The 23,670-nt window shown below is 46.1% G+C and overlaps 1 protein-coding gene across 1 annotated transcript; it reads left to right on the top strand.

Annotated features, from left to right (window-relative positions):
• The first annotated feature begins 148 nt into the window (after positions 1-148).
• On the top strand, positions 149-22,687 carry mao (monoamine oxidase). The gene is made up of 15 exons (XM_035174763.2): positions 149-418; positions 8,724-8,818; positions 9,539-9,676; positions 16,430-16,534; positions 16,613-16,704; positions 16,811-16,952; positions 17,484-17,633; positions 17,954-18,113; positions 18,375-18,471; positions 18,605-18,658; positions 18,742-18,799; positions 19,066-19,163; positions 19,390-19,501; positions 19,871-19,933; positions 20,014-22,687. Exons 1-15 carry the CDS (start codon positions 364-366, stop codon positions 20,167-20,169), a joined length of 1,575 nt encoding a protein of 524 aa, XP_035030654.1. The 5' UTR covers positions 149-363; the 3' UTR covers positions 20,170-22,687.
• The last annotated feature ends 983 nt before the right edge of the window (positions 22,688-23,670 follow it).

The raw sequence follows: 23,670 nt of genomic DNA, 5'->3' as shown, positions 1-23,670 counted from the left end.
TAACGTGTTATTTCATTCTAGTGATTTCAGATGAATAAAGGTTATTATATATGTATAAGGTGTCTCCTGCTCGGGGGTCCGGGCCCCAGGGGTCCGGGTCCGGCCCTGGACACAGGGAGGTGCCGTGTGACGTCACAGATAACGGTCACAGGAGCACAGTGAAACCGTCTCCTCCATGTTAGCACCAGGAGCAGCTGATCTATCCTCCTCCCTGTCCCTGCTCCGCTCGGAGGGGCGGAGTCAGGGCGCTGCGCAGCTTTAAACAGATGCGCTGCGTTCAGCGGCGGAGCGGAGCAGAGCGGCGGAGACACCCGGACACAGCCGAGCCGAGCCGAGCCGAGCCAAGCGGAACCGAACCCAGCCATGACGGCGCCCAGCGACTCGTACGATGTGATAGTGGTCGGCGGAGGGATATCAGGTGCGTGCCGCGTCCGGAAACTTTACTGTGCGGTTCTGCAGAGGGAGAAGCGCGTGTGTGTGAGTCTGCGTGTGTGTGTGTGAGTCTGCGTGTATGCGTGTGGTGTGTGTGTGTGTGTGTGTGTGCATTGTGCAGACCTGTTGCACAAACAGTGTGTGGATTAAAGGACCAGACTGTTTGGATGAAAGCTCAGTTTTCTTCCTCGTGGTGTTTGGTCCAGTTTCTCTGCCTCCTGTCCTCCTCCTGTCCTCCTCCTGTCCTCCTGTCCTCCTCCTCTTCTTCCTCCTCTTCTTCATCCTCTTCCTCCTCTTCTTCCTCCTCTTCTTCATCCTCTTCCTCCTCTTCCTCCTCTTCTTCTTCATCCTCTTCCTCCTCTTCCTCCTTTATCTCCACACCAGCAGCTAATCAGCCACAGCTCACCCAGTATTACATAAGATGAAGGTGTGTGTCTGTGTGTGTGTTGCATCCACAATGCTGTCATGTGACTTCACCTGTCTTATTTTACATAGACCCTGTCACTAAAGTTTGTGTGTGTGTGTGTGTGACAAATTATCACGTTATTTAATGAACAGTGAACAGACTCACTCCTTGTTATTGTGATGCTAATCCACTCCAGGTCCAGGTCTTCCTAATGTAGTGGGGACCTGTGTTGACGACCATCAAGTCCACATACTATATTAATGTCACATTAACGTGAAGACATGTTTAAGGTTAGGCAAGTAGTAACTATGGTTAAGGTTAGAGTAAGTCTCCAGGAAATAGTGAGTGTGTGTGTGTGTGTGTTAGATGAAGTCTGATGCTGCTGCTCCACGTTCACCTCCTCCAACCACTAAAGACTACGTGTTACTTAGAAACTAATTATTAAATTGCTGCATTTCCCCTCAATAATAATAATAATGATGATGATGATGATGATGATGAAGATGATGCAGAGGAAGAACGTCCCTGCAGGGACACAGGTTTGAGTTTCTTGTTGAAACACCGAAGCTTCTGCAGCTTCTGTTGACGTCGTGTTAGGAAACACTTTCCTGTGACTTGGAGGAAGGAGGTCGGTTGTAGATACACTGCACCCATGCAGAAACCGGTTTTATTTTGGTGGTCTGTGTTTTATTTTGGCGGTCTGTGTTCTCAGACAGTCACTGTACATGTCAGTGCTGCAGAACTCCACAGATCCTTGTTATTTGATTTGAGCTGCAACCGAACGATGAGACAGATTCTACTGTGTGTTAGTGTGTGTGTGTGTGTGTGTGTGTGTGTGTGTGTGTGTGTGTGTGTGTGTGTGTGTGTGTGTGTGTGTGTGTGTGTGTGTGTGTGTGTGTGTGTGTGTGTGTGTGTGTGTCAGCGTCTACACACCCTTTAACCGGCTGTGACACTCCTGCACACGAGCAGACTCTCAGGTGCAAAGTGCAGCAGGATTCAAACATCCGTCAGCTGGTTGTCCTGTCCGTCCTCCCTCTTCCTCCTCTTCCTCCCTCTTCCTCCTCTTCCTCCTCTTCCTCCTCTTCCTCCCTCTTCCTCCTCTTCCTCCTCTCTGACCGCTGCCGCTCTCAGACAGAGAAGAATTTGGGTCAGTGTCAGTTCAAATCCCAGTCACATCCCAAAACAAATGCTGGAGGAGGAAGTTAATGTAATAACGCAGCCCTGTGTCACATTAGCTTGTTGTAATTACACCATTTGTTTATCATGTGGCCTTTACCGGCTCCCAACGAGCGCCACACATAACAATCACTGTCAAACAGGAGGAGAGGGGGAGAGGAGGAGAGGGGGGAGAGGGAGGCGAGGAGGAGAGGGAGGAGAGGGAGGCGGAGGAGGAGAGGAGGAGAGGAGGAGAGGGAGGCGAGGGAGGAGAGGGAGCACCCGTCTCTCTTCTTTCTCCCTCTGCCTGCAAACGCATCGTGGTCTCCTGCCAGCCGCCCGCCCACCAGCAGGAGCAGCGAGACCCTCGAGGAGCAGCCAGCACTTTCTGAGAAACACTAAACGCTTGTGACAGCTTGTTATCAAACCAGCAGCAGAGAGGAGGAAGAGGAGGGAGGGGGAGGGACGACAGGGAAGAGAAGGAGGGAAGCACTTCCTCTTTGATGTGCAGAAACGAGGGGTGAGAGAGGAAGGTCAGAGCGTCTGAGAGCGGAGGAAACGAGGATTTGAGAGCAGGGAAGTTGAGGTGAAACCAGAGTGAGAGAGAAGTTTCACCGGCCTCGCTGCTCCTGAGCTGAATAACAATCAGCTCCTCAGTAAACAGGAGGTGATTCAGAGAACTGGACCTGGTCAGGGAGCCGAGGGCCGACAGACGCTGCTGATCCAGACACCTGCTCAGCAGTGAAGTGGAAGCACAGCTCAGTAGAAGCTGAGTGACTGAAAACAGGATCTTTAACAGGAAAGTGAGTTTGGTGACGATCGTGGCTCAAAGGTTGATTCAGGGAAACTGATGATTGGTCAAAGAAGTCGTGAGCTGTCACTCAAACTCCTGCTCCCCTCAGTTTCATGAGCTTCACAGTGAGTTTCTACCAAATCTCTTTCTGTTTTCACTCCCACTGCGTCATGAAAACAACACAAGCATCAGGAACACAGTGTGTGTACGTTAGAACAACACAACCATAAGTGAACCAATCTGAATGAAACCAAAGGAGAGAAGGTGGAGAACTCGTTAAATGAAGACGTGGAAACCAAATGTCTCGTGTCTAAGAGTTTGTATCTGACCAGAGCGCGAGCAGCTCATGCTGTTAAAGCACCAAACAAATCACCATGGTAACATATCACGTTAATTAAAGATTCAAACAGTTGAACTAACTGTGAAGAAGTTTACCACGTTTACCATGAATTCACTGTTTTATGCTCCGGACACAGCCGAGCATTTAGCAGCTAAAGTATTTTCCTCAGGAGTTGGTGGAGACCAAACACGGAGATAAAGATAAAATACGTTCAGGTTAAAAAAGAATCACTGTTGCTGCGTTAACAGCTGGCAGCGTTTTCCAGCATCTTAAAGCTCTGGAAACAATTCTGGTTTCTTCTTCGTTGGTGGAAGATGCTGCAGCAGGTTTGAGTCTGATGACATAACGATGCTGCGCTCTGGTCCTATTCTACCTTTCGATGACGTGCGCCCGTTGAGTCTGGACGACACCGTGTCCTCGTAGTATCTGAATGTCCCTGAAGCAGCAGGAACCCGTGTCTTCTCGTCTCCATCACTACGGCCTCAATCCGACAGCTCGGTCTCCGTCCAGCTGAGCAAACACCGGGACACCGAGCCGCCTCGTTATTAGTCCAACGCCTCGTGTGTAATCGTGTTTGTTTTGGAGGTGCAGTCGTGAGAAACATGCAGCTGTAATCTCAGCAGTGTTTTTTACTAATGATGACACTGATTGTGAGAAACGCTCTTGAGGCTGATGGATGTTTGTACATCTGGAAACTGACACATCTGGAGCTGTGGTATCAGAAGATATTCCCTGCTCAGTGTTTGTGGGACAGATTGCGCCGTCTGTGTATTCAGTGTTTGCATTGAAGTGGGAGCAGCCTTTACGACTCCTGATATGTATCAGCCCCCCCACCAGCAGGAAGTCCTCTCTCATCCCACCCTCTTCCTGCCTCCACCTCTAAACACAACATCTCGCTGCTGCTGTTCACTCTTCTGGTACCAGTTCAGTCCCTGTTGTCAACGTGTGTGTGATGTTGTGTTCTCTTGTCCTGTCTCGATACTTCAGAACTACTCCTTCTCATTAGTGAGTCGACCTCAAACTCCTCTACGATATTAACTTTGTATTGTTTTTGTGCAGAGTGAAGTTAGAAAACTCTGTGTTCATCCTACCTGGTTTATCTCTCTCTACTCTCCTGTCCGGGTCACATCTGTCCATTTCACTCCATCGTGTGATTACTTGTCAATATCACTCCTCAGTTTGCTTCCTGTAAACAGCCAATCAGTGTCTCTGAGCTGAGAACACAAGACGGCGTGTCGTGGGGGGGGGGGATCTGGATCAATACGGAGCCTTTAGGCCCCGACTCGAGTGTCTCACTTGTCACTCAGCTGCTATTGAATCTTCAGCTTCTTCACACACAGGGTTTAACATCCGAGCATCTTTAGAGACACAACAGCTTTTATCTGTTGAGAAATAAAACGTGTGATTTGTTAAAGAATAAAGTGAAAAACTGAAATCATGTTTTATTGACGTGTTCAGCTCCCAGATGTGAACGTGGGGAGACGACGACTCGACAGAATATTAGATGGAGAAAAACTTCTGACTCTGTTGATTCAGTCACATATTTAGGATTCAGGTCATTTCCTCTCTGAGAGTCTGAAGCTTCATGTTTGTTCCATAGTTTCCTCTGATCTGTTCGTTCTGGTTTCACTTTGTAATTTAGGGACTAAAGAATTTTGTCTAATATACGTCATCACCTACGTGGGCGGAGTCTATTTCGTGGTTCCTCTTCTTCTTCTTCTTCTTCTTCTATTGTTTAATGCTGTCTCTACTTCCTGTGATTGGTCCAAAAGTCCAAACTCTCCAAACAAGTGTTTTCACTGCAAAGGAACAGAACCTGGTTCAGTTTGATCCAGACCCAGAACTCCTCTTCTGGTCGGAGGAACCTCGTCCCCTCTCACTGCAGCTTCTGGTTCAGTTGAGATGAAGCCTCAAGCATCTGAAAGTGTTCTGGACTCTCAGTTTCTGTCCAGGTTCTTACAGAGAACAGGATGTTTGCAGACGTATCAGTGACACTCAGGAAATAGACTGTGTGTGTGTCAGTGTTCTGACCCCCACACACACACACACACAGACAGACACACACAGAGTCCACAAATGTTCCTGCCAAGTGGCTCCACCTTAACAATTACTGTTGTCAAGGAAACTGTCTGTCCCTGCACAGAGGATGAAAAGAACTGTGTGTGTGTGTGTGTGTGTGTGTGTGTGTGTGTGTGTGTGTGTGTGTGTGTGTGTGTGTGTGTGTGTGTGTGTGTGTGTGTGTGTGTGTGTGTGTTGTGTGTGTGATTTTAACAGTTTAATAATCATTCTGTGAAAGAAGAATTTCTTTTGTTTTTACAAACTAAGTGGAATCCTGTTCCACACTTGGCCGGTGTAGTGTGACAGGTCAGAGCAAGGGTGTGTGTGTGTGTGTGTGTGTGTGTGTGTGTGTGTGTGTGTGTGTGTGTGTGTGTGTGTGTGTGTGTGTGTGTGTGTGTGTGTGTGTGTGTGTGTGTGTGTGTGTGTGTGTGTGTGTGTGTGTGTGTGTGTGTGTGTGTGTGTGTGTGTGTGTGTGTGTGTGTGTGTGTGAATCACCAGAGAAAACATCTGAGATTCATCAGGTGTTCATGTCTTTTATAGGAAATCTTGTAAAATAAATACAGTAATTTCACTCACTAGAGCCAGAATTCCTCTAAAACTCCTCTTCTTCCCTCAGTGTTGTATTTAACCGACTCTGCAGATTTAAAGGACTGTTGGGTCCACTCACGACCAGATGATACATCTCAAGGGATTAGTCCCATGACAATAATTTAAATAATACATTTATTAGTAATTAATTACGCTCAGGGAAATCTGTGAAAATGTCGTAAAATCACACAATGTTTAGGAAAGAGATAAAAAAGTTGTTGGACCCACGTGGAATGTTTTCTTGGTCCTTGTCGAATCCTAACGAGGGTAAAAAAGGATGAAACGCATCAAATAGAAAAGAGATGGAATGTAAAGAAGTTGAATTATTATTCAGCTCGGTGAACTTCCTGTTTCTCGAGGATTCATCTCTGACAGAAACCTGTCACCTTTTCCTTTGTGTTGCATTTCACTCTCGTCTCTTTCTTTCTGCTCCTCTGCACTTTTGTTTTCTGATCTCACATCAGTTCAACTCTTCACAGATTCACACCTGCTTTCTTTGCAGGTTGAGAATTTTGTCGCGTGACGTCGAGTACAATCGGCCTCGTTTACCATTTCTCCTCCCTCCTCCTGTCTGATCCCTCCTTAAATGCATATGCACAAAGGAGGGGTGGATGAATGCGCCCCAGCTGCGCCTCAGATGACAGGAAGTCTGCGCTTCAAGGCCGCTGCGTCTGTTTGATAAACATCGAGCATGTCTGTAGGTGAGAGTCTCCGTCAGCCTCCGTCAGCGAGGAGGGGAAATGATTACGTCTTTGATTCTTTGTGGTGTCAGCTAAAGACCGACGACCTTTCTCCTCTTTAGAATCTCTACAGAGATGTTCTTCATGGCCGGGGGGAGAGAGGACAACCTTCAGGGTTCACAGTTTAGATAATTGCTCGTTACAGATCTCCACTTCCTGCTCTCGTGTTTCCTGCCCCGCCCCTGATTTGTTGGACCTGTGTCTCCTCCTCGTGTATTTAAGACACAGTCACATGTTGCAGCGTCGAACCTTCACCTTCAGTTCACTTCCTGTCCGTGCGAGCGTGCGAGCGAATAGAACTATTGGCTGCACTGCCCCCCCTATGGACTCCAGTGGTACTGCTCCCTTTCGTCCGAATCCATATCTTTCAGAAGACGTACACAGAGGAAGTGAACGCAGAGAAGCTTCCTTCCATTTACGTAACGAATGTTGAGCGTAGATGAGCCTTTACACATTTTATATATATATATATATATATATATATATAGAGTCTGTGAACTTAATCTTACACTTTCCCTTCTTTCTGTTTCACTTCAGTTCAGTTGGTTCTTATTTAGATGATTTTTCCATCCGTCCAGTTCCTCATCTCGTGTGTCCTCATGTCTGAGTGGAGGTAGACAACAGGAGAGACCTGAGTCTGAAGCGATGGAGGCTTTGTTCTGACCCTCGTATTGATTGGATCCTTTCATCATGAAGGAACGACGTCTCAATTAATCCAAACAAGGTTCCAGATCAAAGCAGCATCCAATCAGGAGGCTGCTCTCCTCTGATTGCTCTGGGCACAAACAGGAGGAACAGACAGACGCTCTTTGTTTTCCAAGACAGACGCTGACCTTTGGATCTGAGTGCAGGTAATAGCATCAATTTAACAGGGGAAGATTTGTGAGGCTCTTCAGTGCTCTCTCTGAAGCCTGGCAGGCGGGGGGGGGGCTGCTCAGGGACGGGAGGCTGAAGTTGGGTAATACAGGACAGAATATGCTCCAGCTAATATAAACCCGGTCGGCCTTCACGGGGTTAAGCAGGATTTGGATGGAGGGAGTCTGACGGTGGAGATGGGAAGCGAAGGAGGGAATTTGGGGCGAAGGCCAGAAAAACATCTGCACAGATGTGGGCTCCTGCTGAGGCTGTGGGCGGCGCCGTCCTGCCGTCTGTTACCAGTCGCCTCCTGTGACACCTCGACTGAAGCTTGAAACAGGACATGAGCACAAGTTCATGTAGTTTTAGTCTGAGGCTGTTTGATGGGGAAGATATTTAAACAGTGTGATTCCAAGTGAGGGGAAAGTTCTTTCCTGTTTCGACATGATAATCCCCCCCGACTCGGTCAGAGTGTTTCCTCAGAGCAGAGTCCTGACTTCAACCAAATGCCTTCACATGAACACAGCTGGAAAGAGGAAGGAGCTGTTTCTCACAGTGCGTCACGTTCGTTTTCCCACAGACGGTCAGTGAGTGACAGATCTACAGTTTGAGATCAGCATGAATCTACATCTATCTATCTATCTTAAAAACGTGTTTAAAATAATAAAGAATATATTTTGTGTTCCTCTTGAATCTCTTGGTGTTTGAGCCTTAACACCAACATCCCTGCTGGACCTCAGCTCTGCTCTCGTGACCGAATGGGATCAAATCTCTGAACAGGTTCTTTGTACTAAATCCTTCACAGAAGTGTTGAGGCCGTTTGACATGTTAGTAAGTGAGTTCTTATACGAATCACTTTCTAAGTGTGTGGTTTGACCAGGATTCCCCGAGTCGCTGCTCGTAGCTCTGCCCTCACGTGATCAGCCGACCCGCTGCTTGTGATTTGAAGAGATCCCCCCCCCCCCCTTTCACACAGCTCCTGGACTTCCAGCCAATTCAGTGGAAAAAGGCAAATGTGAGGTGGTTAATCCTGTTTTAAATCCTGCTCAGGAGACGCCTGTGCACAGAAAGATCCAATAAGAAAATAATTCAAACAAAACCAACATCAGATGAGAAGGAGAAAACTGGGTTTTTCGTCTTTATTCTCTAAATAATCCCTTCATACTTCTCTGAAAGCTTCCTAATCTGGACGACCTCACACAGGATGAAGTGCTTCTTTGTCCTGAAGGTGCAGCACCGAGCAAACTGTCAGAACGTGTGACAGCCCTGCTGCACCTCTACGTCTTCACACCTCACAGAGGGAATCAAGAAGAAAGTCGTCACTCACATCCCTGTTCCTCTGTCGTCCGTCTGCAGGGTTGAGTGCAGCCAAGCTGTTGAAATCTCATGGACTGAACCCTGTGGTGCTGGAGGCCAGGAATCGAGTCGGTGGTCGAACCTTCACTGTGCAGGTACGAGCCCACATCTCACACACACTAATATAAATAACAGTTCAGTATGAACTCTGTGTCTGAACCTCCAGTAAAACAGTCGTGTTCCCAGTGAGTCCAGAATCCTCCACAACCACCTCCTGGAGACTCGTCGTTCATAAATGTAGAATTTTATAACTTTAAAACAAACGTTGCCTCCAGAAATAATCCAGGCGTTGATTCTGATCTCTGAAGTCGTGTCTGTGATCTAATGAGACAGTGAAGTCAACTGTCGGCTCATTTCCTGTCGTCGTGACCTTGGAATAAGGACAACTTCTGATTGTTATTTTACATAATTTCACATTTTACACATAGAGTTATGTGTTATCTGCATAGAGATGGAATTTAATACTGTTTATGGTTGATCCCCCCCTGTAGTCAACTCACTTGTAAAAACGGTAGTGGACCCAGGACAGATCCTTGTGGTACTCCATGAGGAGAATCTGCTCTTTGTGATGCGAAGCTTTAAAATGAGACAAAGAAAGTTTCACTCTGATTGACAGGACAGAAATGAGCTAAGGGCTGTGTCTTAAACTCCACCCATTCCCTCAGCCTATCAATGAGCCCCATTCAACAACAAAAGTTAAATAACACAGTTCAGTCACGTCTTTAGCCGACGCTAGCTAACGTCTTACTGTTAAAACTAAAGTGGTGTAATGTGATGTCATCTTCTTCGTGTTTGTATCTTTGTGTGTTTTTCAGAATAAGGAGACGAAGTGGGTGGATCTGGGCGGGGCTTACATTGGACCGACTCAGAACCGCATCCTCCGATTGGCCAGAGAATACAACATAAAGACGTACAAAGTCAACGAGCAGGAGAGCCTGGTGCATTATGTCAAAGTGAGTGTCCCAGCGTCTGTGAGGACAGATCCACACACGTGTGTCCTTCAGTGTTTCCAGTTGAAGCTGGAATCCGGTTTATAAGGATGTGGTGTTTCTTCTATTCAGCCTCCTCTATTCAGCTGAGGAATTTTGGGGGTGTGGCAAAATAAAGGACCTGTCAGTTTAATGCAGCACAATTTAAAATGACTTGTAAACCAGATGTGACACGAGTCTCACACGGCTGAGACAGGAATTCACCCGGCAGCTCCTCTGGCTCGGAGGTAGCACCGAGTCCGCCTGTGATTCCTGATGTCTGCTGAGCAGCATGAGTCCCTGCAGATGCTAATCTCTGCCGGGGGGGCTTCGGTAATGCACTTTCTCTTTTCTCTGAGTGGCTGAATGGAGAGTGAGAGCAAACAAAGAAGGAAGAAACGAGGAGACGCTGAGGCCATGTTTCTTTGTTCTGCTTGTTCTTTGCTCCATATCTCATTAGTGTGTCGTTAACACAGTCGTGTTCTTACCTGATTTGATTTGCTGCTGCTGCCATGAACCCCCGACTGTAAACCACTGCCCAGTGTGTGTGTCTGTGTGTGTGTGTGTGTGTGTGTGTGTGTGTGTGTCTGTGTGTGTGTGAGACAGAGCTCTTATCTTCTTATCTCTTTCTAGGCTTTGTTCAAGTCAATAAATCTCTACTCCAGAGATGGACTCTGAGCCTGTGGCCGGGGGTTGTGGTCACAAACTCACACATACAGACACTTTCACTGAATTTCATAGAAAGCTGTTTGTAATGAGTTCTCACACTTCCTGTACGTGCATGAGGAGGAAGATGTGGAAATACTTCCTACAACCATGACTCTGCATCGCCAGTCGACACAGAGTTGAATTAAAGACTTAAACAACAATCAAGGTTTAAAAAGATTTAAACCCACCTGCCTCATGTTCACTGACTCTAAAGACACGTTCACACCTTGTGTGGTTCAGACCTTCAGTCGGTTCAGTCTGAACCCAAATATCAGGTGTGAAGGTTCCTCAGACTTGGTCCAGACCAACACACTGAAACCTGTTCAACCTGAAACATCTCGACCCATCGGAGCTCGGACTCTACTCGACCTCTGAGGGTTTCCTGAGGTACCAGGCACCAAGACGTTCATATCAGGTCCTGTTAGTCCTGTCAGTTACATAATGGAGCCTCCATGACTCGGACTTGACTTCCCACAGATGCTTGGATCAGATAGGAATGTGGTGGAGTCGACATCTCGAAGTCTCAGACTCAGTTAGCAGCTCGTACAGTGTCCTGCTGACAGAGAGCAGCGCTGCCTACTGTTGCCAAGCAGGCTGCAAAAATATTTACCCTCTGTGGTATGTGTCAGCAGAACGTTGCCCAGAGCTTCACGCCGCCTCGGGCTTCTTCTCACATGCATCCTGCTGCCGTCCTTTACCCATGATGCACCTGCTCCCCACCGTCCATGGAGAGGAAGATGTGATTCATCAGACCAGGGCACGTTCTTCCATTTCTCCTTGGTCCGGTTCTGATGAAGGTTTTCAGCTAATGGTGCTACAGTCGCTCTTCTGTTTGATTGGACCTTCGTGTTTATGTCGTTTATCTGGTCTCAACTTCGCCGACATTCACACGCATCAGGTTGAATTTTGCGTCTTTGGAGGCGGGGACAGTGGCTGATGCTCCCGTCCTTCTGGCGTAGTTTTTACGTGTCTTGAGACTAAATCCTCGTCATACATGTACACGTGTGAGCCCGTGACCCCGTCGCAGGCTCACTGCTCTTCTTGTTTGTGGTAGTTGATGATCTGCAGGGAGCACAAGACGCTCTATGGTGTTTACTTCACTTCACTTTATAAGAATCCACGTTGAACTGTGATTCAGCGCTGATGTAACACTGACCGGCTCCTGCACAGCTGTGAACTGTCTCCACCGTGACGACTGGCGCTGACAAAGACAATGAATCTCTGCTTCAGAGACTTGTAATTGGACGGCGCTGGTGTTGTCAGGCGCCGCCCGAGCTCTGAATCCATCCAGCTGGTGTGAGGGAGCTCCTGTGTGAGTGCGTCTCCTTAGCTACTATCTCTGCAAGATCCACTCAAAGACCTGACACACACACACACACAACACACACAGACACACACACACACACACACACACACACACACACAGAAGCATGCATGCCACTCGTAGCTTCCTGGCTGGTTTCCATGGCAGCGTGCCTCATCGAAAGCTGCTCAGCCCTATCAGTGTCAGCCGGCGTATCTGTGTGTGTGTGTGTGTGGGTGTGTGTGTGTGTGTGTGTGTGTGTGTGTGTGTGTGTGTGTGTGTGTGTGTGTGTGTGTGTGTGTGTTTGTGCAGTCATGCGTTTGTGTGCACACATGCAGTTTGTGTGGAGGGGTGAGGTGAGGCCTGTGTTCACTGCTGCCAAACCTGACTCTGCAAGAAATACTGTGAAAATCTTAAATCTCTCTCACACCAAAGTCTGGTGATATTTATATCCCTTTATTAGGCCTAGAATCAAAAAGTATAATAAGATAATACATAATAAGCCCTCGTTAAATAAAAACCTACATGGACAGAAATGTATGTACTAACAGAACATTTATATCCAGAGTCCATGTCTCAGTCTGATCATGTCTCTCATTATGTCCCACTGCTCCTGCACCAGGTCATGTGACATCAAGCTGGAGGTAGAATACAGTGAAAGCTCCAACAGGAAGTTATAATGTGATGAAGACGTAAACATGTTGACATAACACGACTAAGCTCAGAATCAGAACATGCTGGTTACATGTCAGAGTCTTATTCAGATTATCGTCTTAATCTGGTTAATATCAGAATATTTGCATCCATGTAAACGCGTCTGAGGACATCTGCAAGTGAAAATAGTCCCAAACTAAAACACCATAAGACACAAGGGAAGACAGACCTCAACGTACTGAGTCTACAGCCGTTGTTTTTATAGATTAATCTCCGGTTATTGATTAACTGGCTAATTGTCTGATATGTGGAAGAACCCAGGGCGAACCACTAAATACATGCAGACACAAGCACTGAATGGATAAGATGAGATAAGATAAGATAAGATATAATAATCCTTTATTAGTCCCACCATGGGGAAATCTGCAAGCCTCAGTTAATAATAAGTAACATGCAAGTGTAAGGAAATATAGAAGAATATGAATGGAACAAAAACTAATGTGTAGAATTTACAGTGCGAGAATATGTACAGTGATTGTATTGTGTTGCTCCGACAGAATGAATAATGCAGAGTTAAGAGTTAAAGTGTGTGTGTAGTTCTACTGGGATCAGACCAGTCTCACAGCTGCAGGAAGGAACGACCCAGATTCACTGAGGGTGGATCAGTCTGTGGCTGGAGGAGCTGCCCAGTGCTGTGATGGTTCCTGCAGGGGGGTTTTGTGTGGCTTTGACCTGTCGGCCCTTTAAGAAGCAGTTTAACAGAAACGTTAATAGTTTTCTAACGTTGATAAAACCCCAGAATCTGCTGCTCCACACGTTCACTCCGTCTCACAGACGTAAACACAGCGTGTTAAAGTTCTCTAATCTCTGCACAGACGTCCCGGGGGAAGAAACGTAACCTGATCTGAGCGACGGTGTTGGAGGAGCTGGAGAAACAGTGAAGCAGCGTGTGTCCTGAGCCATTGTGTGATTAGGGCTAGCTTTCAACCGAGCCGCGGAGCTAATCAGCTTTTCTGTGGCAGATTGTAATCCAAAGGGCCGGTGCTGGCTTCCCTTATCAGTCATCTGCAGCTCTCAGGTTTATTAATGAGGCATCACTATCAGAGATGTGGAAACAGACTTTGATTAAACACGAGACCTGGTTATCAGACCCTGAGAAGGAGCGTCAGATTGTCCCGTCGCTGCAGCGCCGAGGACCTGGCGTCTACACGTTCACACGAGGAGGAGTGGCGGCTGCTGACGGTGGAAATCTGCACCACAGACATTTAGACGTTTAGAATAAAAGACGGAATCTCTACTCAACGTCTCATTAATCACAGGTCACCTGAAATGAGAGGGAGGTGGAAATCAAGAAGAAACTACTGGACCAAGACGTCTTGGCTTCACTTCGGGGAGCGGTCATGTCGTCCATCTTGAATTAGGGTCTACGGCTCGGAGCCCAGCAGGATCAACCAGCATGTGGCTGCAGGGGGCGCTGCTGCTGACATAGTGTTGCTTTAAGTCTCTCATGTGTTTTCATCCAGACTCTGAGTCACTAGATTAGATGAAGCAGGACTTAGATTTATGACAGAATCCTCCTGTGAAGCTTCAGTTCTCTGTAGATACGTTCAGTCTTTAGAGTCATGATATAAAACATGAGTTTCAGTTTCTGACAGATCTGAGGTTTGAAAACATCGTCCATTCTTCAGCACGGTGACTCGTGTGTTCATCCAGTGAAGCTGAGTCGCTGAAGTGGACGCAGATGCTGCTGCTAACACCCCCCACCCCCCACACACACACACACACTCCCCCCGTCCCCCCGTCCTCCCGTCCTCCTCCAGTCTTCACTCGGCCGGCGTCTCCCTGGTGACAGACCTGTTGTTCTTCCTGTCTCTGAGTTTCAGTTTGATAAGAACCAAACTCTACGATTCATTAGAAACAAAGTCCTGTCGGGCCGTAGAGCAGCAGGCGCGTGATTGGTCGATGGACAGTGTCGTCATGGCGATGGCTGTTACATCAGACCTGGTTGTAATTAGAACTGTTTCTTGTTCTCGTCCTTACAAACACAGATGTGGCAGATTCTTGATTCTCATTTCACACTTGCACTGATCGACTCGTCGAACCCGGAACAAACATCTTTTATTTTAATACTTGAGTTTTAATTGATCAGCCTCAATCGATCAGATGTGACTTTTTCTTTTGTTTTCTCAAAATCAGATTTTTCTCTTATTCTCTGAGTCAGAAAGCTTCAGTTCAGTTTCACTCACATTCTCTAAACTCGTGTCTCATTCACAACCTTATTAATAGAACCTTTTATTGAAACTAGATGTTTTTAATGATTTATGAAATGATGAAAACTGACACACAACACAACACATCTTGTAAAACCTTTGTCTGTCATATGTTGACAAAATATAAGAAATTCATCTAAACTGAATTCAGGCTTCATAGAGACGGAAAACAAAGAAAACAAAATAGTATATTTATTTGTGTCACGTTGGTGAGGTCAGAGAAGAATCTCTAATAAATCACATTAAAAGCCAAAGTGAGACGTTCTCGTCCAGAGCTAGAGACACAAGCTGTGTCTCCATTTGGTGTCCTCAGTCTGGACTTTAGAGGATTTCTGTGATTGCTGTCCCCAGCTCGTCTCGTCCTCCTGCTGGTGTCTACAAAGTTTGATTCCCCCGTCCTGTATAAACATCTGTGCCGTCAGCTGTTGACATTATACAGAGTCACAGCTGGAGACTGAGCCCAAACCACAGAATGAGAGGGATTCCAGAGAGTCTGTGGCTCTGGGCCACACACACACACACACACACACACACAGACACACACAGACACACACTCTCTCTTTTAATGGGCTTTAAAAGACAGGATCTGAATGTGAGACACGTTCTCCTGCAGAGACGTTAGCAGCAGCTCACATGCTTGAACAAACAGGTGTCGTCCGTTATGTAAAGTGATCGACGGTAAAAAGAAAACGTTCTGGATCGAGGACGTCCTGAAACCAGAGAGTTCATTTCAGGTGAAGAACCAAGAGAAGCTCTGACGCTGACTTATCTTATCATAGTGATGTTTAACCAGAGTCTGACCCATAACATGTTATCAGTTTATATGAGACATGTCAGTGTCTCGTTTTTAATCTGCTCAACACTTTCATTTCCCAGAATAAACAAAACAGAACAGCTGCTTTATATTGACATTAAAACACAAGTTTATGTTCTTCTTTCAAGTAAAGTTTATGGTTAAACTGTAAAATATCAAACCTCATTTACGTTTCTTTGTCATTGTTTCACTCCCTAATATCTGTATTGACTTCAGAACCAAAAATCCACATCAGTTTCTACTTTGAGTTTTTAGATGAAAAATATCGATTCTCTTGATGGAACCAGATCAAGAAACCTTCTATGAGTCTCTGGTTCTGTGTCAGAGGTTCAACTCAGAGCCGCTGATATAAATCAACTCTCTGGACACTTTACTTTACGGGAAGAACTCGAATGTTTCTCTGCCCTTTTGTTCTTGATGAAGTTAAAACAACATTGTGTAAAGTGAGTGTGAACGTGGAGGAACCTGGAGGAACCAGAGTCTGGTGGATTCAACTGTGTTAGAGTTGACATTAATGACCATGATCCCAGTGAAGCCAGCGACCTTCTGCATTCGTTAATCAGTCGTGAGATTGAGCAACAGATCAACAGTCCGGCCTCATAAACACAGTGTGGACGCTCTTATCAGGTTTAATGAGTCTGAATCAGAAAGTGTTGCACAACATCACCGAGTCTGTTCATCGTCAGGTGACGGGAGGTCACCATCTACCAACAACACGTGAATATATAGTTTACAGATTTAATACAAGAGGCTCAAGGATGAAGAGCTTATGTTTCAGGAAATGTTTTAACCTTGAAGAGCACGTTGCTTCTCTCCATGTTAAAGAAAGAGGGGAAAGTACTTCCTAAAGTTAATAGGAAAGTTTGTGAATTCCTCACAAGGACGAAGCCAAAACATGATTTAGGATAATTTTTATAGAATTTATAAAAAGTAGCATGAATATAATGATGATGAAGATGATGATGATGCTGATGCTCTGTGTTGAACAGGGAAAGTCGTACCCGTTCAAAGGCTCCTTCCCTCCCATGTGGAACCCCATCGTCCTGTTGGACTTCAACAACCTGTTCCGGACGATGGACGAGATGGGCAAAGAGGTAAAGTTCTTCTGTTTTTCCTTTTCCTCTCTCTGACTTCTTGGTCTTTTCTCTAATATGTAATATTGTGTGTTTCAGATTCCCAGGGAGGCTCCGTGGAGAGCTCCTCACGCGGAGGAGTGGGACAAGATGTCCATGCTGCAGCTCTTTGAGAAGATCTGCTGGACCAGGTAACACGAACCCAGAGAGAGAGTCACCAGACGTTTATATAAAATCCTGCTGCAGTCGATGTTAGGAAGATTCGAGCTCTGATTCTCTGCTCCTCTCTCTCCGTAGTACCGTTCGTCGCTTCGCCACATTGTTCGTGAACGTGAACGTGACGTCTGAGCCTCACGAGGTGTCGGCGCTGTGGTTCCTCTGGTACGTGAAGCAGTGCGGAGGAACCATGAGGATCTTCTCCACCTCTAACGGGGGACAGGTGGGTCGCTGCCGAACGAGTGTGAACACAACTCTGCTTCACGTTTGATTCTGTAACAACTGAGCTGAGCTGAGGCGTGTTCTTCACCTTCCACTGAAACTGAGGAAAACAAGGACAAGTTCAGACTCAGCGTGTTCATGTTGATTTAGCTCCTGACTTCCAGTGACTGGCAGGAGAATTCCTCCCACAATGCAACAGTGGAATGCACTGAGACCACAGAGACACTAACCATATGGAAAAAGGTCACCGTCTATTTCACTCTGCGTTCCACAGCTTGGCAGAACGTCTCGCTCCGCTCTGTCATTCAGCCGTCGTCAGTCTGAGCGTTTCCAAAGTAAACTCTCCCTCTGGTTTAGGGAATGTTCAGAGGAACCATGGAGGCTGGATTCAGGATGAGCTTCTCTCCTAAATGTAGCTTTTGTTCTCCTGGAGGAGTCAGGAAGAGATTTAACCTGTGAGAGTAGATCGGAAAACCAGAGATCAGATCCGTCTGTGGTTTAACCTCATGATGCTGACCCCGTCCTCCTGCAGGAGAGGAAGTTCGTCGGCGGCTCCAGTCAGATCAGCGAGTTCATGGCGAAGGAGCTTGGCGACGGCGTGAAGCTGCAGTCTCCGGTTTACAGGATCGACCAGAGCGGAGACCTGGTGGTGGTGGAGACGCTGGACAAACAAACCTACACGGTAACAAGACGAGCATGAGACTACTGCAGCTCTACATTATAATAATATGATAACAATAAAGAATTATATTTTATTCATAATTGACTAAGAGACAAATAACTTTTATCTGTTTGGATCTTTTCCTCTTTTCAAACTTTTGGGGCTTTGTGTCATATTGACAGAGACATAAAGAAATGATTTATAAAACTATGACACTCCTCTAGTGTTGCTCTGTGCTGCCATCTGCTGGTTGCTAGGTAACCTGCCTTACACATGATGCCGCTCACACTTTCTTATTCCATTCATCTCTCTCTCTCTTTTCTCGGGTCTTTTATTCTCAGGCCAAGTACGTGATCGTGGCGACGCCTCCCGGCCTGAATCTGAAGATGCACTTCAACCCCGAGCTGCCGCCGCTCAGGAACCAGCTGATCCACCGCGTCCCCATGGGCTCCGTCATCAAGTGCATGGTTTACTACAAGGAGAACTTCTGGAGGAAAAAGGGTACGAGGGGAGGGGGAGAGAACAGCCTGAGGTTATAAAGAGAACAGCAACACATACGTTCAATCTGACAACTTCCTGTTTCCAGGTGTAAATACAGCATCACACAGAAGATTCATTTTCACATAACTGTCGCTTTTACACACTGGGTTGATAATGATTCACATTATGTCCTAATGAAAGTGTTTCATGTTTGGCAGATCACTGTCCATCAAAAACCTTGTTTTTTCACGTGTGTGTGTGTGTGTCTGTGTGTGTGTCCAGGTTACTGTGGCAGCATGGTGATCGAGGAGGAGGACGCTCCTATTGGCCTGACGCTGGACGACACAAAGCCTGACGGGAGTGTCCCTGCGATCATGGGGTGAAGACAGATCACTATGTGTTTGTGTTGTGTTCACTATGTGTTTGTGTTGTGTGTCACAAAGTGTTTGTGTATGTGCTTGTTCACTTTTATCTTCTCACTGATCTTTGTTTCCTTGTTGCGGCTCCTTCAGGTTCATCCTGGCCCGTAAGTGCAGGAAACTCTCAGGACTGACCAAGGAGGAGAGGTGGGTCCCTCAGCGGAGACAGAACGTTGACACTGTCCCAGCTGACGGATCCGTCTAATCCAGACTGTTGTTGCTGTTTTCAGGCTGAAGAAGATCTGTGAGATCTACTCCCGAGCGCTGGACTCAGAGGAGGCTCTGCATGTGAGTTCATCCTCAGACTGGACCTCACTGGTTTCTGAGCGTCACAGGCTCCATGTTCTCCATCTGTGGCTGCCGACCTGGAGAACTCCCAGCTGGGAGATGGGTTTGGTTCTGAAGTCCACAGGGAGACGTCGTGTGGAGCAGCGCTGCTTATTGTTCAACACTTACTTATTTCCTGTGTGTTCACTTTGGGATCCAGCCCCACAGTGAACAGCTGCAGCTGCGTCGCTGGTTCAAACCCTCATGTGTCGTCCTGTGTGTTTCAGCCGGTTCACTACGAGGAGAAGAACTGGTGTGAGGAGGAATATTCTGGAGGCTGCTACACAGCTTACTTCCCCCCAGGGATCCTCACCCAGTACGGGAAGTAAGTGTCCACCACGTCAACATCCGTCCTGTCGTCCTGAAAACAAACTAACTAACAAACAAACAAACTAACAAACCAAGATATAAACAAACAAACACAAAACAAACAAAGATATAAACAAACAAACACAAACAAACAAAGATATAAACAAACATACAAACAAACGGGGGTGAAACTCACCGTCATTGAATCCCAGATGAGCTGTAGTTCCTCGTGTCTCCTGCAGGGTGCTGAGGGAGCCGGTGGGACGGTTGTACTTCGCTGGGACGGAGACGGCCACAGAGTGGAGCGGCTACATGGAGGGAGCGGTGCAGGCCGGAGAGAGAGCGGCCAGAGAGGTGAGGGCGACCACGACCACTACAGAGACCAGGAGACCTGCTCGTAGTTAGAGCGCAGACGGGAGGAGGAGGTGTGAGGAGTCTCACCTCCTCCTCCCACTCCTCCCTCTGTAGTTTGACAATAAGTTGATTTATGACTTTGTCCCTCACATGTGGAACCAGTGGATCTTTAAAACCTCTATAAAACTTAATACCCACACTAATTAATTCAATAATGAAATGATGAAAGTTGTTAATTTCTCTCTCAGTGTTTCATCGACTCGTTGGCGACAGGTTAAATAAAACATCCTGTTCTCATAACGTCGTTTCTGTGGAATTGAACGTTTTCCTTCTTCAGTCGTCATCGTGTCCTGCGTCTGTCTGTTGCAGGTCTTGTGTGTCATGGGTAAAATCCAGCAGAGTCAGATCTGGCAGACGGAGCCTCAGTGTGTGGTGAGACAAACTTTCTACAGATTTTCAGGAAGTGAAAACCTGGATAAACGTAGCTCACACTCGTGTCCACCCTCTGACAGGAAGTTCCCGCTCTGCCCTTCGTCACCACCTTCTGGGAGAGGAACCTGCCGTCGGTCGGCGGCCTCCTCAAGATCACAGGAGTCTCCGCCTTCCTGGCTGTTGCCACGGCAGCGGGCCTCGTGGCCTACAAGAAGGGCCTCCTCCCCCGGAGCTAGAGCGCTCACGCTCCTCTGCATCTCGGGGGGTGGGGGGGGCAGATCTCAACAGACACTGTACTCGAGCTCTTCTAGTGCACTGCTTCATGTTCGGAGTGGTGACCTGTGTAGGGTATAGGATGTTATTTGAGAAACGCCCGGTCGTAACAGAGACTGATGAGCTCATGCACCGCCGAGCACAAACGAGAGAGGGAGAGAAACAGAAAGATTAAACGTAAAGAGACGAGAGAAGAAGACTCGACCTCGTCAGAAAATCAGATTGGAATCATGAAACTAATGAAGGAAACGAATCAAATGAGAAATAGATATATAACATATATATATATATATGATGATTAATGTTCCACACATTGCCAATGACATTCCCATTGATCACATCAGAGTTTATTATCTGTGTGTGTGTGTGTGTGTGTGTTGTGTGTGTGTGTGTGTGTCTGTGTGTCTGTGTGTGTGTGTGTGTGTGTGTGTGTCTGTGTGTGTGTGTGTGTGTGTGTGTGTGTGTGTGTGTGATTACCTCTGATGATTATCGGTGCTGATTCTTCTGGACGAGCAGCTGAAGCTGTTCCACTCACGTCACATTCAAACACTTGTTTTCACGATATTAAAAACCACAGCGGAGGATAAAGATGAGGTGATATTTTTATTGTTTTTATTGTGAACTCGTCAACAGACAGAACTCAGCAGCTCATTCATCTCAGAATCGAGTATCGTCCTCTCAGAGATTCAGTGTTTTCAGACGTTAAAAACACGTCTGCTGTGTTGGATGTTGATTTGACATCAGATCCTCTTCGTCCTGCTGCTGTAAAAACTCCATAAAAACCCCGACTACGTCAAAGTGTGTTCGACTGAAGCCTCGTGAACTTGTGCAGATTTGTGACGTGTGAACCGAAGTGACCTGTGCAGTTGTTTGTATTTTAATGTTGGAGCGACTCCATGAAATCCACTTCCTGGTTTTATCTCATTGGACGAAGCGGAGTCACACGCCCCCTCGAGGAAAAACCTCCTCTTCAACACGTTGAGTCAGTTTTACTTCTGAAAGCAGAGATCTGCCTCCGAGGCCTTCACGGGTTCAACAGAACCGTCGCTGTAGTTTATTTTAATTGAATCCCTCCAACAGTTTCCAGCTGTTTGAGGAAATCATTTAACATTCTACATGATCGGGTTAAAGAGACATTATTAGTTTTTATGGGATTAGTTTACTTTCACAAAAACAACATAAACATATTTAAAACCTATGAGAATATTTCCAGCTTTATTTTTCAAGTTAAATCTGTATTTATCGCTGTAATAATAACTCATATTAAACGTCATTTAACAGCTGAACGTTCCTAAACCTGAAGGAAGTGAGGATTCCTGTCGTTTCACTTGTTCACGTGAAACTCTTCGAAACACAAATACACAGAGAATTAATACAACTAAACTTATTTTACTTTTCTAGTTTGAAGCCACATTAATATTTTAAACTAAACTTTACAGCTGATGGACGAACAAATGTTTAAACTTAGGTTTTATCCACTTTGTTAGAATTTGAACGGCGTCTCGCGTTGAGTCTCAATCAGCTGAAACATCTTAGAGAGTTTCTACATCTGAAGGTCGTCCTGTGTTCGAGAGAATCCACTGTTCCAAAGATGTGTGTGTGTCTGTGTGTGTGTGTGTGTCTGTTAGTGTGTGTGTGTGTGTGTCTGTTAGTGTGTTTGTGTTTGTGTGTAATCTGTTGTGCCTTATTGGAAGTCGTGATGTTTTTCGTGTTTCCTCTCAAGTGCCTGTGTGACTCTGACACGCTCCGCCCTTTGCTCCTCCCCCTCCTTGTCCCGCCTGCACTGGAGGTCAGAGGTCAGATCGACCAGGTTGCTGGTTTAAAACCTGTTTTACCTGAGTTATATTCCATCGTCCAACCATCACAGAAAATACACTAAATAATCTCAGAGAAAATATTATAAAAAATAAATACTATGCTACTTTCAAAATGACTTTAGAAAATGAATCTGCTAACATGGAGGAGGCGGGGCTTATGATGCAGCCAGCCACCAGGGGGCGGTGCAGAGGTTTTGGCTTCATGTTTGGAAGCCGTCATATCGTCCATCTTTGTCTTTATTTACAGTCTTTAGCCAAAACTGTGTCGTCTGTGATCAGATTGTTGAATTTGTCAAACTGTTGATCTCCAGTGTGTGAGTGTGTGTGTGTGTGTGTCTTGTGTTTGCAGTGTGTCTTTGTCTCTGCTTGTTGTGCGATGACCTCATGTCAGCTCCGACTTCACCCCCTCGCCTCTTTTTCTACTGGTTTTCTTCTCACAGGAGCAGAAGCAGACGTCCTGAACCACAGAACTCGAACAGAACTCGAACAGAACTCGAACAGAACCGTCCTCCCGTGTGTTTAATCGTCCTCCGTCCCTCGTGTCTTTCTGTGTAATTGAGCCTCTTGATTCTTCCTGTGTCTCGTTGATGTCTATGATTCCTCAAACAAAGCTGGTGATATTTAAAAAGAAAGAAATGTGAAATAAATCTTTTCCTCGTATGAATCTGTTCCCGTGTGAGGTTTTTATTTCAGCTTCGTGTGTCAAGAAAACTGTTCTGAAGCTTGAGACACGTGAAAGCTGAGGAAGTAAACGTGTAATAATCCAGAGATTTCAGAGTAAAAGTCTTGTTTGTTGTGTGATAACAGGAAAGTGATCGTAGTTTATGCAGAAAGGTCAAAGGTCGACAAGTCAGAGCTAAACGAACAAGTTTTACACAAAGTTTCCTGTGACATCTTGTGCTTTGTTTGAGATGTAAGATAAAATATTACTGCATTTATTTTCACGGAACATTTAGACATGAAATATTAATATTATTATTAATAAGAAGAAGTTACCAATGCAATAACAATGCCGTGAATAAATCTAAATTTAAAAACAGAAATACAATGATGTAAAAAGGAATACAAATAAATAATATTAATATCAAACACATCACTGAGGTGTGTGTGTCTGTGTGTGTGTGTGTGTGTGTGTGTGTGTGTGTGTGTGTGTGTAATTGAATCTTCCCTCTGAGCTCGTCAGATTCAACTCGAGAACAAATCAATACGAACCATTGATTGATTGAAAATCTGAATTTAAATCTGAGCTTTGAAATAACTTAATTTTTGTATTCTGACTAAAAAAAGTGTGATTATGAAATAGAGTGACCTCCTGCAGTCGTGTGCGCGGCCACTAGAGGGCAGAAAACAACCGTCTGAGCAGACTGACGACAGATTAACTGGTGTCGTCCAAGAAACTCTGGGTTTGTTTCCGCCCTGATTGCTGCAGGAGCTACGTGCACGCACACACACACACACACACACACACACACACACACACACACAGAGGAGTGGGGGTTTAATCCTGAACTGGGGTTAATCATGTTGTCGCTGGTTCTGCTGGTCGACATGTTGCTGTCAGAGGCTCCTACAGGCCCAGACTGACACAGCAGGATTAGTCACTGCCACCACTTCAGTAAACCACCATGCTGCAGGACTCCATCAGCA

The sequence above is a fragment of the Hippoglossus stenolepis genome, chromosome 13 (assembly GCF_022539355.2).
Source record: "Hippoglossus stenolepis isolate QCI-W04-F060 chromosome 13, HSTE1.2, whole genome shotgun sequence".
In the NCBI taxonomy this organism is placed as follows: Eukaryota; Metazoa; Chordata; class Actinopteri; order Pleuronectiformes; family Pleuronectidae; genus Hippoglossus; species Hippoglossus stenolepis.
The sequence above is the reverse complement of the archived record's forward strand: the minus strand, read 5'-3'. Positions and strand labels throughout refer to the sequence as shown.